Source organism: Schistocerca cancellata, chromosome 2 (assembly GCF_023864275.1).
Source record: "Schistocerca cancellata isolate TAMUIC-IGC-003103 chromosome 2, iqSchCanc2.1, whole genome shotgun sequence".
NCBI lineage: Eukaryota > Metazoa > Arthropoda > Insecta > Orthoptera > Acrididae > Schistocerca > Schistocerca cancellata.
The window spans coordinates 695,060,380-695,077,312 of record NC_064627.1 but is presented as its reverse complement, the minus strand read 5'-3'; the positions used below and the strand labels follow the sequence as shown (position 1 = coordinate 695,077,312).

Genomic DNA, 16,933 nt, shown 5'->3' with positions numbered 1-16,933 from the left:
ATTCAGTAAAAAAGTTTATCAAGCAAAATCAGATTGGGTGCATTTTGATAACACATGAATGAGAACGAGGAGCTGGCAACGCTGTCACATCGTGCAGGCATCGGAATGTACAGAGGAACGTGTATCAGCCCGCACTACCGTACCAGCCGTCGCAGCTCAATGAGTAGTTGCGGCCTGCGCGTCGAGCGAGCAAGGTGTTCTTACTTCCGGCCTTATCGCAGCGCCGCGTGTGTCCAGCTTCTGTGTACTCAGTGTTGCGTCTGTATCGGCCGATACCACATCGTTCTTGCTGGCGGAGTTTTTTATTGGTTCGTTCTCTGGCGGCGGGGTTCTCTGCCGCGTCATGATGTTTATCGAATCTACCAAGTATATAAATCGTCGGGGTATGTTCGTTTCAGTTTTGACAAGAGTAGCGTCATGTTGAACCAGATTCATCACGATTAGTTGGTCGATACGAATCGAGTTACATCTGGTCGGGTAGATATTACTTTTTGATTCCGATTTGTATGCTTTTTTGTCGAGTTCCAAGATCCTTTGAAAGTAGTCTGGTTTCTCTCTCGCGTTGGTTGTCAGATGATGTTTCCACGTTGCGATGGTTCCGTTAGTCCAGTCCTTCTTGCAAATGCCGCGATCGGGTATATTCCAGTTAGTGTTTACACTTTTCCATCCGATGTGACCCGATGTGGACGACTCATTTCTTAAGGCGGCGTTGCTTCCTTTGAAATCGCTCGGCATAACCGCCGGGAACGCTGGTCCTCACAAAACGCTTGCATTGTTACAGCGGTATCCGACTCGTAGACATTTGTGTTCAAAGGTATATTCCTCCGCTCCTAAATGTTTATGGTTACAGGATTCATGTTGCTTACGCAGGGCAATAAGCAACGTACGTCCTTTGTAATGAAAGTGGCCATCTACAGATCCAGTTGTCCGCGTCCTGTCAGTGTTTTAAATTCGTCCTATAAAAAACGCTGTGGATTGACATTAACTGAATCAGTGTCTTCGTAGTCTGCTGTCGCACTTCTCTACATATAGAGGTCGTTAGGGAGACATTACCCACTCCCATCCCCACCCCCTTGCCCCCGCCCCACTTCATGCGACATTCCACAAATATCGGCACATTCAGATGCGACCCACGCTGCCGTTAAGGCGCCGGCACCGGTAGTACAATTTAAACGCTGCAGACTCAGGATGGTGAAGATTTTGAAGCAACCCCTCCTCAGACTTGCCTCTCCGATGAGGTGGTGGTGGAAGTTGTTTCTTTCAGTGGTGCTGCTCTGAATACTGTCTTTAATTGCGGTTTTTGCTTCTACGGGGATGACAAAGCTGGTTCTGTTAATGTTGAAATGAATGTTTCGTCTGCGTATTCTCCTCCACCCGCAGAAAAGTCTGTTCCGATGGCTTCCGATGATTTGACGGAGACATTGTCTGCGGTTCTACATTTACAGTGTTCTAGCACAGTAGCACCCTCTCCTCTTTCTGATACGGAGGGTCAACAGGTTACTGTGAATTATATTCCCGGTAGATGATGCAGACAGCTTCAGACGCTGCATTTCCGGTCTCTCTTTTATCTGATGATCATGTTGACCGCTCCAGCTTGTGTTTCTCGCATTCCGTTGAGCGCAGTGGGGACGCCTCCCTCCCAGCAGTGGACCTTGATGAACCCCTACCCTCTCGCGTCGAAGTTATATTGTCATTGTGTGATGTGAAACAATGTTCTCAACCTCATCTTGCAGCATCGCGCCGAAAGAAACAAAGCATGAAATCTGGACGCTTTGTTGCGGAAAATTCAAATCCTGTGCCTTATTCTCCACCATCTGCCGTTGTGGTGGAGAGCGGAAAGTGATACGTAAGTTCTATGTAAAATTTGAAAATTTCCCGGCGAATCAACTGGTTAAAAAGATATCGGGGTTTGCAGCCGGTCGTCGTAAACTTCATTGCACGATACTTCGGTTGGATAAGGCGAGCCATGTTATTGTGAAGGAGAGAATTTGTTATACGAGACGAAGGTTGGATGCCATCTCAGAAGAATTGTTCCATCTACACTTGAAAATTGCAGCACTTCTTTCTCCTATGTCATGGGAGTGGGTGGATGGTGTGACGTCAGCCAAGTTCGACTGGGTATATAAGGCTGCTAGTTCCCGGCAGATGTCGAAATTTGATCGCTTGGTGCCACAACAGCCGACGCCACAGGAAACAACTGCACGACGTTCCGCGGTTAATTTCACGGAGAAGATTTTAGACGATGCGACGCTGTCGGTTTTGGGCAAAGGTCTTAACTTTGCACCTACACCAAGTGCAGTACCTCTTGTAAGTTTCGTAAGTGGTGTTGAACAAGCTGTACGTCGCCTTCCTACGGACGCTGCTGAAGAAATAAGAAGGGAAACTGGCCGGGTCCTTCTGAAAACTCTTCCTCAACGCAATAATATAACCGCTGAAGAAAGGGCTGCACTACGGAACCTTCGAGAAGTTCCGGAAATAATGGTGCTGAAGGCTGATAAAGGTAACTCTACCGTTTTGTTACCTCGTGGGTTGTATTTGGAGAAGATGTATAGCCTACTTAGTGATACTATGTATCGGAGAATTGATCAAGGTCCAACAGCACGTGTGCAACGGAAGACGTGTCCACTTTTGAACTCTTCCTCGCTAGCTCCAGAGACTATCAAGCGATTAAGACCACATGGCAGCGTACCTCCGAGAATGTATGGTCTTCCTAAAGTGCATAAAGAAGGTCCGCCTTTACTGCCTACAGTGAGTAATATTGACGCACCGACATATGATTTAGCCAAACATCTAGCTTCTTTGTTGACACCATTTGTGGGCAAATGTTCACACCATATACGGAACTCTGCTGATTTTATTATCAGACTGGGGGCTCTCCACTTAAGTAGTTCGGATCTTCTGGTGAATTTTGATGTAGTTTCCCTTTTCACAAAAGTACCTCTTGTGGATTCCTTGATTCTAATTGGTCAACAGTTTGAATCGGACATTACTGCTTTGTTCCGACATACTCTTTACTCAACTTATTTTATGTTTAACCAGGAATATTTTGAACAGTCTGACGGTGTCGCCATGGGCAGCCCTCTGTCCCCTCTGGTGGCTAACCTCTTTATGGAGGATTTTGAGGAGAGAGCACTTGAATCAGCGGCCTGTAAACCAACTGTTTTCTGGAGATACGTCGATGACACTTTCATAGTGTGGCCCCACGGAGAAGAAAAGTTAATGGAGTTTTTGCATCATCTTAACTCCATCCATGAGAATATTCAATTTACTATGGAACTAGAGAAAGATGGCTCCCTTCCATTCCTGGATGTTTTGGTTAAACGGAAGAGTGACGGCACTGTGGGACATTCTGTCTATCGCAAGCCCACCCACACTGATTTGTATTTACATTCTTGAAGTTGCCATCACCCATCCCAGACCATGAGTGTACTTAAAACCCTTGTACACAGGGCACACACAGTGTCGGATGCAGAGAATTTGCCTAAGGAACTGGCACATTTGAGGACGGTGTTCAGAGACAATGGGTACTCGACCCAGCAAATAAACAGGGCCTTCTCAACTAGAGCCAGGAACCGGGAAGTGGATAAAGCGGAGGACGCGCCAGCCAAGTCCCTAGCTTTTCTTCCCTTTGTCGGAAATATCGCCTTCAAGAAAGCAAGGATTCTTAATCGTTTTAATGTGAAAGTGGTTTTTCGTCCGCCTTCTAAGATTTCGGATTTGCTGGGATCAGTGAAGGATGGTTTGTTACTGCGGAAGGCGGGAATTTACAAAATAGCGTGTCAGTGTGGTACGGCCTATATAGGACAGACAACGCGTACAGTGGAAGAGCGTTGTACAGAACATCAACGTTGCACTCGCCTACTGCAACCCAGTAAGTCTGCAGTTGCGGAACATTGTATTTCAAACGGACATTCAATAGGATACGACAAAACTTCGATTTTTGCCACTGCAAAAACGTTTTGGGACTCCATTATCAAAGAATCCGTTGAATTACACATTGCGGGAAATCTAATGAACCGTGACAGTGGTTACCAATTGAATAACGCATGGAATCCCGTCATCTCAGAAATTTGTTCGAGACGAAGACGCCAGAAGACTTCGATAGCTGCGGCCAGCGAGAATACCGACGGCAGCTGATTACTGCAGTTCCACCAGCGAGGGCGCTGCCGCTGGTCGGTGTGGCCCTTCTGGCTCCGCAATTGCAACGCATGCGCGGTAGCACTATCAGCGCACTATATAAGCTGGAGCGGAGAACGTCTTCGGCAGTCCTTGATCGGCTCACCTGAAGATGGCTGGCAGTTGTCCAGACGAAATATCGTGCAATGAAGTTTACGACGACCGGCCGCAAACCCGAAATATTTTTGACACGTAAGTTCTAGTCTAGTTACCTTACCTTAAATGCTAATAGCATAAGCTCTCCATTCGGTTTGCTGAGTTACGACAGTTTATTTATGATTCCCAAGCTGATTTCGTGTGTTTGAAAGAAGTGTTATTTGATGTGTCTTGGCTCCCAGGGTATTGTGTGTATTTAAATGTTGCCCAGGAAAATTCCACTGGCATGGCCGTGCTGTTTAGGGATGGTATTCCGTTGACTGACTTTGAAATGCTGGACGATGGTCGGGATATAGGCTGTCGTTTTAATGGGATCATCTTAATTTTTGTTTATGCTCCATCTGCATCTGGTAGTACATATGACCTCTCGCCTTTTAATGAAAAAGAGCCATTTCTTTACTTCGTCAAAATCCACAGAAAACTTTGATGGGGAGATTTTAACTGCGTCTTACGTCCTGTGAAAAAGACTCTCCTCTCCCTCTCCCTCTCCCTGAACGCTGAAAGGCATAATCAGTCTTAAATGATGATGATGATGATGACTTAACGATATGGTGCCGTCATCGAGTCTGCAGGTTGCTCGGATCTGCAGGGATCCCACATTAATGCGGTTTACGCATTTTACACCTACTTCTGGCAGTCGACTGGACCGTTCTTATTTGTTGCTTCCCTGTGTAGCCAGCTGTTATCAATTGATGTTAGGTCTACCAGCTTCACTGATAACTGTGCTTTTTCAATAACTCTTAACCACGTCCTACAGCGAGTACATCTATTCCGCCCTGTTTGAAAACTACACATTTTAAATCTGGCTGATCCATCTCTGGATGATATCATCGCTACCGTTTGGGAGCGAGCAACTCGTCCTCAAGTGCGTTACCGCTTAAATCTCCTATCGACGCATCTAATTTGTACGTCTAGTAAGTGAGACATGTCTCCTTTCCCGATTTAGGTGTTCGTATGAATATGCCAGGAAATGATGAAAACATGATCATTTGTCACATAAGCTGCAACAAATGAACGCAACAGTTTCACAGACAGTTTCCCTATGCTCTGTCAAAACATATGTTTTTAACGTTTTCGACGTTGCGTTCCGTTTTGGAAGTTTCGATTCTTGAGTTCCTTTGTTACAACATAATTCAGATTCGTTTATTTATTGTTTTCATTTTTGTAAGTCATTCTTAACGAATGACTCATATTCTATAACTAATGTATAGTATTACTACTGCCAAGAATACAGAAAGAGAAAAAACATTTCAATGACCGGATGGACAGTTCATAATGTTGTGAAAAAACAAAAATAAATAGCATGAGGGGGGGGGGGAAATTTTGAACATGACTCGTCCGGTTTATAGTTACACACCATAAGCACTTCACCACGACGTTGATGCTGTTTCGTTTCTCGCGATATTGCACTTGTTAAGGTTGGACCGTTTATAGGTTTCCGTTTGCTTTTTTTTTTTTTTTTTTTTTTTTTTTTTTTTTTTTTTTTTTTTTTTCATGGTTGATCTGTGCGTCACCATTTGATGGCCTACCCACTGGGATATCTTACCACTAAATCTGAGGGTGGTGTGATAGGGAGTTTCCATTGTATGCACTTCTCTCTTTAGGAAGAAATGGTCTTAGGTTTGTACCATACTTTAGACTCTGTCCTATTCGATCGAGTGCCTTTCCTTTGCTGCTGGACCATCTTTACCTTTCATTACTGAATTTGTTTTTTTTTTTTTTTTTTTTTTACAGAAATTGTAATCTTTGGTCTATCATCATGATGTTGTTTATCTGTGCTCGACCCACATTAGGTAAACCAGAAAATTCTACATAAGCGTAAAGAATCATACTGCCGCCTCATTCCATTACTGGATGACGAATGCATGATCGAATGTGAATCGATTTCCCACGAGCCACAGCCCCATCCCCTTTTACACTCTGAAACTACATATTTCATTCCTTTCTGTGCCAAAGTTAAATTCAGTGGTACAATACAGATCATTTTTCTTTCTAGTGTCGTAAATACCTCTGTGATTATCATACTCAGATTGACTGCTGTCAACGAATTCCACAAATGAATACTGTTATTCGTGTTCATAGCTGCTTAAGGGATGCCGGAAAGAGGTCTGTATGTGACTCTCACACGTAATTCTGTTTTCATTTTTGCAATGAACAGCTTTTACGTAAGTAAGGAGTCACCACAGAGTATTGTCGTACAAGACATCATTGAATGAAAGTATTCAAAATATGTTTACATACAGGATTCTATACCCCCTCAGTTGACAATTATCCTTATGGAAAAAGTATCTGATCTTAAGCGTTTCAGCGGTTTTCATATAGTTTTTTTCACCTTTATTCACTTAGAATTTTCTATCACGTTTCTTATTTATTGTTCGCTTACCATGTTAATGGGAGACGAGATATTTTTGAAGCTCCAATACCGGATTGAGCTGTATTTTCTCAAAGTTTAAAGCTACTCCATTTGCTCAAAACCAGTTCATAATTTATCAAAAACATAATTTAGTGCTTTTCATGTTGCTGCTTCTTTGCCCTGCTTGACAACAATACTTGTATCATCTGCAAACAGGACTAGTTCCGTCTCCTTATTCAAACAAAAAAGCATACGATGATCATAAAGAAGAAATAGCAGTGGGCCAATGATAGAACACTGTGGGTTTCCCACTGTAATTTTTCCCCATATGATGTGGCGTCTCTCTTAGTATTAGTAGTACAATCTAGGACAGTGGTCGTCAAATGTTTTTACTCAAGAGCCAATACTGAAATTGTTGGGCGGTGCCTCGGGACGCACGTCTGCCGTTATTATTATTAACTGGTAACCCACATAAATTGGTATGTTGCGCATGCTCAGTAGACTAGGTGTTGTAAGGGCGCGGTAAGTTGGCCGCCGGCCGCCAAGTACACTTCGTGTCGACTGTATTTTTTTTTCCGGTTTCTGCCAACGTCAACTACCCACTTCTGACACTACAGTTGTCTGACGACGTGTTGTTGTCTTATCTGTGTTAGCGGATGATTAATTGATTAATAACAGTAATTTTACTTGCATTTAAATGTATTATGCAATATGAGACTTGATCACAAATGTTTAGTAAATGTTCTAATAACTGCTCTGTATTACAGTGGCCTTAATTCAAGTTTATATTTCTCGCTACAAATATGTACCGCATTTCAAGACGACCGTCTTCATAATGAGCATTCACGAATCAATGTTGCTTTGAAATTTGTACCATAGCAGCTGATCGGCACGAGAGATACAAGCCCACGAGTTGTCACTATTGGACGACGAACAGTAAAATATTCCCCTTCTTACATCATCGAACCCTGCAGTGGCCGCGCTACTTACCCCTCTGCCCGTGAGGTAAGCGGCCAACTTTGAGTAGCTCACGGTCGATTTCTGAAACATCAGTTAAAATTTATCACATGTTACGATATTACTGTCTCTGTAAGATCTTACTGTCTCTGTAAGAATCTTTGTGTGTTACTGAGCAGGAAAAGTACACTCTTAAGCTCTCAACGTTGACGTTTCCGGATTCGGATGTGCTAGATGCGGATTATGATAAAAGACGGCTGAACACCAAGGCCCATATGAATACTTGATTCAGGCCGCATGCTGCCGGTGGGCCGCAGTTTGACGAGAGAAACGTTCTGCATTCTGGCTCCCAAATATGAACTCAACCAGACGTGTGCAGAACATATTCGCTAGTTCTTGCGTAACAGTATGTTATGATTTACTCAGTCACATGCTTTCAATGGTTTTCTAGTAGAATGAGAACATCTCATGGCCACCCGGCTTGCAGTACTTAAGTTATAACGGAAAGAGGCAGCATAATCTCTTTACATTCGTAACTTACCAGGACCTGTTCGTGAAGTATACACTAATAAGTCAAAAGATTATGATCACTGCCCACTGCGGCGTTGGATGCCGCCTGTTGACGGTGCGGGCACGTGACGCGTTATGAAAAGTATATAAGGGCAGCAGAGCCAGATGGGGGATCGCCCTAGTGAAGACATGAGCTGCAAATGGGAAACCTACTGAGATAAGCAACTTCGACAAAGGGCATATTTTTATTATGAACGAGTAACTCGGAAACGGCAAATCTGGTCGTATGTTCACGTGCTATTGTCATGAGCATCTACGGAAATTGTAAAAATTAAAAAAAAAATCTTGTTCTTATATTGTTCCACTCCACTGCACTCCAAGACAAGAGTTTGTTAATTAGTGCATCAAGTGATGCTTTAATAGTCAGTGACAGTAAATGTTTTTATCTTTCGTGTAGTAAAGTGAACTAATATTTCATCACGTTGTGGTTCAGATGAGCCATCTCCAAGAGCAGCCATAGGACCCACAATTATGTCCAGACTATTGTAGTTTCATGTGGTCATAACAACACCCAACATAGCTCAGGCGTTTTAAACGTCTTTCCAAATCGACTGTTACAGTCCGTGACCAAACAACGAGCGTACAGAACTACAGAGCCAAATGTTGGACATCTACGACTCTTCACAGAACATGGGGTTCGGAGGCTTGTCTGCTCTGTAAAGTGGGATAGATGGTGATCTGTGGCATCTCTGACGAAAGAGCACAATTCTAGTGCACGAACAATTGTTTCTGAGTACAGTGTTCTTCTCACATTGTTGAACATGGAGCTGCGCACCAGACCACCCTCACTTGTTCACATGTTGGCCCAACGACATCGTCAGTTACGATTGCAGTTGACACGGGACAATCGGGATTCGACCAGCGATCAACGGAAACGTGTCGGCTTTTCGGATGAATCACATTTTTGTTACACTACGTCGATGGTCGGCTACACACACGCCGTCATCGAGGTGAACGGTGGTTCGAAACGTGCAGTGCGCCTGGGCGCAGGCTGGTGGGAGCAGCATTATGCTACAAGAGACATTCTCCTGCGCTTGAATGGGCCTCGTGGTAGCAGTCGCAGACAGGCTGACAACTGCGACCCACCTGAATCCCTTCTTGCTGTGTCTTCCCCGTCGGTGATGTAATCTCTCAGCAGTATAACTGTCCGTGTGTGGGAACCAGAACCGCGCCACAGTGGTCTGGGGAGCATATACTGCCGGCCGATGTGGCCGAGCGGTTCTAGACGCTTCAGTCTGGAACCGCGCGACCACTACGGTCGCAGGTTCGAATCCTGCCTCGGGCTTGGATGTGTGTGATGTCCTTTGGTTAGTTAGCTTTAAGTAGTTCTAAGTTCTAGGGGACTGATGACCTCAGATGCTCCATAGTCCATAGACCTCCAGACCTCCATAGTGCTCAGAGCCATTTTTTTGAGCGTTATACTAAACTCACCGAATTCGCCTGATGTAAATCCTATGGAACCCATCTGGGTCGCTATCGGGCCCTATCACCGCGAATACAGATCAGCGGCCGTGACCTGTGCGTTGACGTCTAATGCCACATACCTCCAGAAAACAACCAACATACTGTTGGATTAGTGATGCACAGAGTTAGTGATATATTTCGTTGCAAAAACGAAAACCGAGCTATTAAGTAGATGGTAATAATGTTTTGGCTCATCAGTGTATAAAATTCTGAAGGTGGCAGGGGTAAAATACAGGGAGCGAAAGGCTATTTACAATTTGTACAGAAACCAGATGGCAGTTATAAGAGTCGAGGGGCATGAGAGGGAAGCAGCGGTTGGGAAGGGAGTAAGACAGGGTTGTAGCCTCTCCCCAATGTTATTCAATCTGTATATTGAGCAAGCAGTAAAGGAAACAAAAGAAAAATTTGGAGTAGGAGAAGAAATAAAAACTTTGAAGTTCGCCGATGACATTGTAATTCTGTCAGAGACAGCAAAGGACTTGAAAGAGCAGCTGAACGGAATGGACAGTGTCTTGAGAGGAGGGTATAAGATGAACATCAACAAAAGCAAAAAGAGGATAATGGAATGTAGTCGAATTAAATCGAGTGATGCTGAGGGAATTAGATTAGGAAATGAGACACTTAAAGTAGTAAAGGAGTTTTGCTATTTGGGGAGCAAAATAACTGATGATGGTCAAAGTAGAGAGGATATAAAATGTAGACTGGCAATGGCAAGGAAAGCGTTTCTGAAGAAGAGAAATTTGTTAACATCGAGTATAGATTTAAGTGTCAGGAAGTCATTTCTGAAAGTATTTGTATGGAGTGTAGCAATGTATGGAAGTGAAACATGGATGATAAATAGTTTGGAGAAGAAGAGAATAGAAGCTTTCGAAATGTGGTGCTACAGAAGAATGCTGAAGATTAGATGGGTAGATCACATAACTAATGAGGTATTGAATAGGATTGGGGAGAAGAGAAGTTGTAACGCCGGAAATGCATATCTTCCCATTTCCATCTATTGTACTATAATTTTTTTTTCCTTATTTTTGTTACCTGAATATATGACATTTCTGTGTCTTTACATATTGTAATTGTTTTACTATTTGTATATATATATTTATGCATTTATGTCGATGTATAATTAGTTTGTTTCGTAAATATTATTTGTATTTTTACGTTGGGTCTTGCCTAGGGAAAACTGCTATCGAACGATTACATCGATAGGTCGTGTGAAGAATCAAAGTGTGTAGGATCTTTGGTAGTGTTAACTCTGCCGCGTGGAGCGCGGGCTGAGCAGAGTGAGTGTCTGGCTGGGGTAGTGCAGTGGAGCAGGAGTTGTGTGACGCTCCCGCAAGTTGCCGCGCTTTCGGGGTTTGGCAGCATGTAATTGCTCTCGACTTGCGATGATAGTTTTTGACATGGTGTCGCGGACGGGAAGCATTAGCTGGCGCACATCAAGAGCCCGTTTCGTCTGGTGACCGTGTCGAGAAGAAGGCGCGCCAACATCCAGCTTCTGCAACAGCGACGGCCGACAATGAGTGACTGTCGCCACCTCCTCGATCGACGACTACAAACCTTCAATCAACCAACAAAGAAGACTGGAAGCACGTAAAGTTTTAGAACTGTATGGCAGACCTCAGTTTTTCAAACTGTTAAATTTGTCTCACAAAATTACAGCAACTTAGCATGAACGTTTGTTGCTCATTGTCCCAATTGCGTTACCAAGCAGGGTCCCTTCCTTTTCCGGAATGAACCCGAGTGTCGTTGAAATTCAAACGCCAGCATCATTCCACTTCAGTACTTTAATTTCAAAGTTCAGTTAAAGTATTCATAGCTGGCTACAATATTCAGATTACACAAGCACAAATTAAGAGTGCGAGTTTTGATACCGTATTTTAGCTTACCTGTGACTGCAGCTCAGCTTGGTACGTACTAAATTTTACTATTGTTAATTGTTCAGAATCATTTAATTCAAGTTCAAAGTTAAATCTCTTATTTCTAAATTGCGTAGATTCAAGTAGCTTTTGAAATGATTGTTGAGGTAGTCCAAGACTAACCGTATTTTACTGAATTTCGATGTGCTTCAGAAAGAAAGCTCACTATTAACTTCAGTCACTAAATTAACTTTCGATTTTCCGGTTTTATTAATTCTTTTGCTAAATTAAGTCAGAGTGTAGCAAAATTTATTACTTCTGCCAAACTTTCAGTTTTCATACTACACTTGTCAACCTTCAGTTGCCACGCTTCTAGTGCTAATTATATGTGTAATAATTTTTTTTCAGTTACTATAGTAATTGTCCTTAGGACTGGCGACCGTAATTTCCCCCAAATCTCAAATATCTAATTACCGCTAGTTGATTGTTAACGTAACGGCCGCACATTTACTTTCTTTATTAACTTTACCCCTATTTCAAAATTAATTTCCACCAGTTTCATTAGCAATTTTCCTTTCATTTAGATGTAACCCTTTCCTCCCTCTTTACCGACAAATTAACCTCGGTGACGATTGCTTTTCTCAAATTTCCATTAGGTACACGCGGTTTAATTTTTTCACTGTCATTAAGGTCGATAAGTGAGGGGGAGGTTACAAAGTTTGTGGCACAACTTTACTAGAAGAAGGGATCGGTTGGTAGGACATGTTCTGAGGCATCAAGGGATCACCAATTTAGTACTGGAGGGCAGCGTGAAGGGCAAACATCGTAGAGGGACACCAAGAGATGAATACACTAAGCAGATTCAGAAGGTTATAGGCTGCAGTAAGTACTGGGATATGAAGAAGCTTGCACAGGATAGAGTAGCATGGAGAGCTGCATCAAACCAGTCTCTGGACTGAAGACCACAACACAACAACAGTGTATTAAATACACTCCTGGAAATTCCCCAGGAAGGGGAAACTTTATTGACACATTCCTGGGGTCAGATACATCACATGATCACACTGACAGAACCACAGGCACATAGACACAGGCAACAGAGCATGCACAATGTCGGCACTAGTACAGTGTATATCCACCTTTCGCAGCAATGCCGGCTGCTATTCTCCCATGGAGACGATCGTAGAGATGCTGGATGTAGTCCTGTGGAACGGCTTGCCATGCCATTTCCACCTGGCGCCTCAGTTGGACCAGCGTTCGTGCTGGACGTGCAGACCGCGTGAGACGACGCTTCATCCAGTCCCAAACATGCTCAATGGGGGACAGATCCGGAGATCTTGCTGGCCAGGGTAGTTGACTTACACCTTCTAGAGCACGTTGGGTGGCACGGGATACATGCGGACGTGCATTGTCCTGTTGGATCAGCAAGTTCCCTTGCCGGTCTAGGAATGGTAGAACGATGGGTTCGATGACGGTTTGGATGTACCGTGCACTATTCAGTGTCCCCTCGACGATCACCAGTGGTGTACGGCCAGTGTAGGAGATCGCTCCCCACACCATGATGCCGGGTGTTGGCCCTGTGTGCCTCGGTCGTATGCAGTCCTGATTGTGGCGCTCACCTGCACGGCGCCAAACACGCATACGACCATCATTGGCACCAAGGCAGAAGCGACTCTCATCGCTGAAGACGACACGTCTCCATTCGTCCCTCCATTCACGCCTGTCGCGACACCACTGGAGGCGGGCTGCACGATGTTGGGGCGTGAGCGGAAGACGGCCTAACGGTGTGCGGGACCGTAGCCCAGCTTCATGGAGACGGTTGCGAATGGTCCTCGCCGATACCCCAGGAGCAACAGTGTCCCTAATTTGCTGGAAAGTGGCGGTGCGGTCCCCTACGGCACTGCGTAGGATCCTACGGTCTTGGCGTGCATCCGTGCGTCGCTGCGGTCCGGTCCCAGGTCGACGGGCACGTGCACCTTCCACCGACCACTGGCGACAACATCGATGTACTGTGGAGACCTCACGCCCCACGTGTTGAGCAATTCGGCGGTACGTCCACCCGGCCTCCCGCATGCCCACTATACGCCCTCGCTCAAAGTCCGTCAACTGCACATACGGTTCACGTCCACGCTGTCGCGGCATGCTACCAGTGTTAAAGACTGCGATGGAGCTCCGTATGCCACGGCAAACTGGCTGACACTGACGGCGGCGGTGCACAAATGCTGCGCAGCTAGCGCCATTCGACGGCCAACACCGCGGTTCCTGGTGTGTCCGCTGTGCCGTGCGTGTGATCATTGCTTGTACAGCCCTCTCTCTGTGTCCGGAGCAAGTATGGTGGGTCTGACACACCGGTGTCAATGTGTTCTTTTTTCCATTTCCAGGAGTGTAGGTTACGACATTGAGGGGAGTAGACAGGGCGATGTACTTACGGCTGGGGACAGCGGAGCGCGCTGAAGAAGGTGCCCATCTCGGTGGGGTCGGTGCAACGCGCGCAGCGGCACCAGAAAAATTTGGTCTCGCGCAGGTGCTGCCTGCGGCTGGCGGTGCCCCACAGCGAGTCCGAGTAGCAGATGGTGAGCCGCTGGCCGCGCGCGATCGGCGCCGCCGCGCGCAGCAGCAGCTCGCCCGCCTCGCTGAAGCTCTTGGAGCAGTTGGCGCGGCAGCTGTGCTCCAGCAGCGACGCCCACTCGTACACCGACACGTAGCTCGGCTCCGTCAGCGGCACCTCGTGCCCGTTCACCTGCGCAACGCGGGCGCCACAACCCGCTTGAGTCAAATGTAAATACTAAGATATATAGTAAGACGGTATCTGTTCTTTCGGACATGTCCTAAAGAACAGATACCATCTTAGTATATATATAATTAAGGCTCACCGGCCACTTGAACATCTTCTTCTTCTGTGCGAATGCACAAACAGTGCCCGAACTCTTACGGGAATCGGCAACGCGCCGCGAGTAACGAGTATAATGGGCGGGGGCACTACGAATGTAGTGCGGGACAATACGTTGAGAATGTGGGTTTCGCAGAAGGCGTGCCAGAGATAAATCCCTGCAGTCGCGCTATCCTCTGTGTCCTCGGTGGCTCAGATGGATAGAGCGTCTGCCATGTCAGCAGGAGATCGGCGCCGCCGCCCGCAGCAGCAGCTCCCTAGATAGTGTCGGAAGTTCCATGCGGCTTTTCGCGGATGATGCTGTAGTATACAGAGAAGTTGCAGCATTAGAAAATTGTAGCGAAATGCAGGAAGATCTGCAGCAGATAGGCACTTGGTGCAGGGAGTGGCAACTGACCCTTAACATAGACAACTGTAATGTATTGCGAATACATAGAAAGAAGGATCCTTTATTGTATGATTATATGATAGCGGAACAAACACTGGTAGCAGTTACTTCTGTAAAATATCTGGGAGTATGCTTGCGGAACGATTTGAAGTGGAGTGATCATATAAAATTAATTGTTGGTAAGGCGGGTACCAGGTTGAGATTCATTGGGAAGTCCTTAGAAAATGTAGTCCACCAACAAAGGAGGTGGCTTACAAAACACTCGTTCGACCTATACTTGAGTATTGCTCATCAGTGTGGGATCCGTGCCAGGTCGGGTTGACGGAGAAGATAGAGAAGATCCAAAGAAGAGCGGCGCGTTTCGTCACAGGGTTATTTGGTAACCGTGATAGCGTTACGGAGATGTTTAGCAAACTCAAGTGGCAGACTCTGCAAGAGAGGCGCTCTGCATCGCAGTGTAATTTGCTCGCCAGGTTTCGAGAGGGTGCGTTTCTGGATGAGGTATCGAATATATTGCTTCCCCCTACTTATTCCTCCCGAGGAGATCACGAATATAAAATTAGAGAGATTCTAGCGCGCACGGAGGCTTTCAGACAGTCGTTCTTCCCGCGAAACATACGCGACTGGAACAGAAAAGGGAGGTCATGACAATGGCACGTAAAGTGCCCTCCGCCACACACACCGTTGGGTGGCTTGCTGAGTACAAATGTAGATGGAGAGATCCCGGGTTCGAGTCCCGGTCGGGGCACACATTTTCATCTGTCCCCGTTGACGTATGTCGACGCGTGTAAGCAGCTAAGGGTGTTAATTTCATCGTAATTTCAAATGTAAAGCCGCTGTCAGCCCAGGGCACGAGCAGGCCACCAGTTGCTACAGCGAAATGTCAGCAATGTACAATATGAAGGCTCAGTCGCGGCAGTATGGTGACGCCGTATCGGACATCACAGTTGCCACCTCCAGTTCCGCTATCGGCTAATTGCTGTCTACGCTAGAGTCAACATCCAACGAAGACCACTTAACTTCGAATTAGGAACAACCTACTGCAAAACTTTAGACGGAGTGTTCGGAAATTCCTCTTACAAACTTCGACTCGTAGAGAGAAGTGAGTACACAATATTTTAGCCGCGCGGGGTAGCCGTGTGGTCTAGGACGCATTGTCACGGTCCGTGCGGCTCTCCCCGTCGGAGGTTCGAGTCCTCCCTCGGGCATGGGCGTGTGTATTGTCCTTAACATAAGTTAAGGTTAGATTAAGTCGTGCGTAAGCCTAGGGACTGATGACCTCAGCAGTTTGGCCCCATAGTCCTTACCACTAATTTCCAAAATTTTACATAATACTTCGAATAGGAAACGACATCTGAAAACGTCATCCAACGACGCCACAGAACGCCAAATGTATGGATATACAGGATGATTTCGTAATGATGTTCCAGACTCACTTGAATGATCAAGAAGGATAAATATATTAACTTAAGGTAAGGGTCCCTGTAATGGAAACCAACCTGTCGACAGTTATAAGCGAAAGCCATTCTGACACCTCTAACTGTGCTACCATGCAATGGTACCACGTACTCGTATCATGTACTGGTACTGTTGTTGCTAAGACTGTATGTAGCGTATGTAACTTCCAACACTAACAATAGAGGAGATGTGTTTCACAGTTGCGAATACGAACAAGTGCTCATCGATCTTAAGGTATCTATTGTAGAGCCCATGTTTACTGAATATTTTTTCTTGTTTTGTTCCATACTACCACCTCTGAAAGTTGCATACCCTACGTTCTTAGCAACAACAGTAGCGGTACATGTATTCCACTCTCAAATGTACCAGAAAATTTTCCTTTTTCGACTCGTTCGTTTCCGATATGGGGAACCTTGCTTCATATTAACATTTATCCTTCTCTATATCCTATAAAGTTTGTAGCATCATCACGGGATCATGCATCATATACATATCTTTAAAGCCGCCGGAGCCTATAACTTTGATGTTTTTGTAGCGTCGTCGGATGAAGTATCTGGACATGGGTTCCTGTTCAAAATATTATCTACTTACTCCCCTTTGCAGGCTCTAGAAGTTTGTAAAGCGAACTTCCGAACACCGTTTATAACCATATTTCAGCTCTGAATTAG

General features: G+C 45.3%; 1 protein-coding gene across 1 annotated transcript in view; it reads right to left on the bottom strand.

Annotated features, from left to right (window-relative positions):
- Positions 1–16,933, bottom strand: part of LOC126162468 (SET domain-containing protein SmydA-8-like) — a 264,899-nt gene that overhangs the window by 84,797 nt on the left and 163,169 nt on the right. Inside the window, exon 5 of the mRNA XM_049918999.1 lies at positions 13,959–14,269. Within this exon, the coding sequence (XP_049774956.1) occupies positions 13,959–14,269 (311 nt within the window). The remainder of the gene's footprint in view (positions 1–13,958; positions 14,270–16,933) is intronic.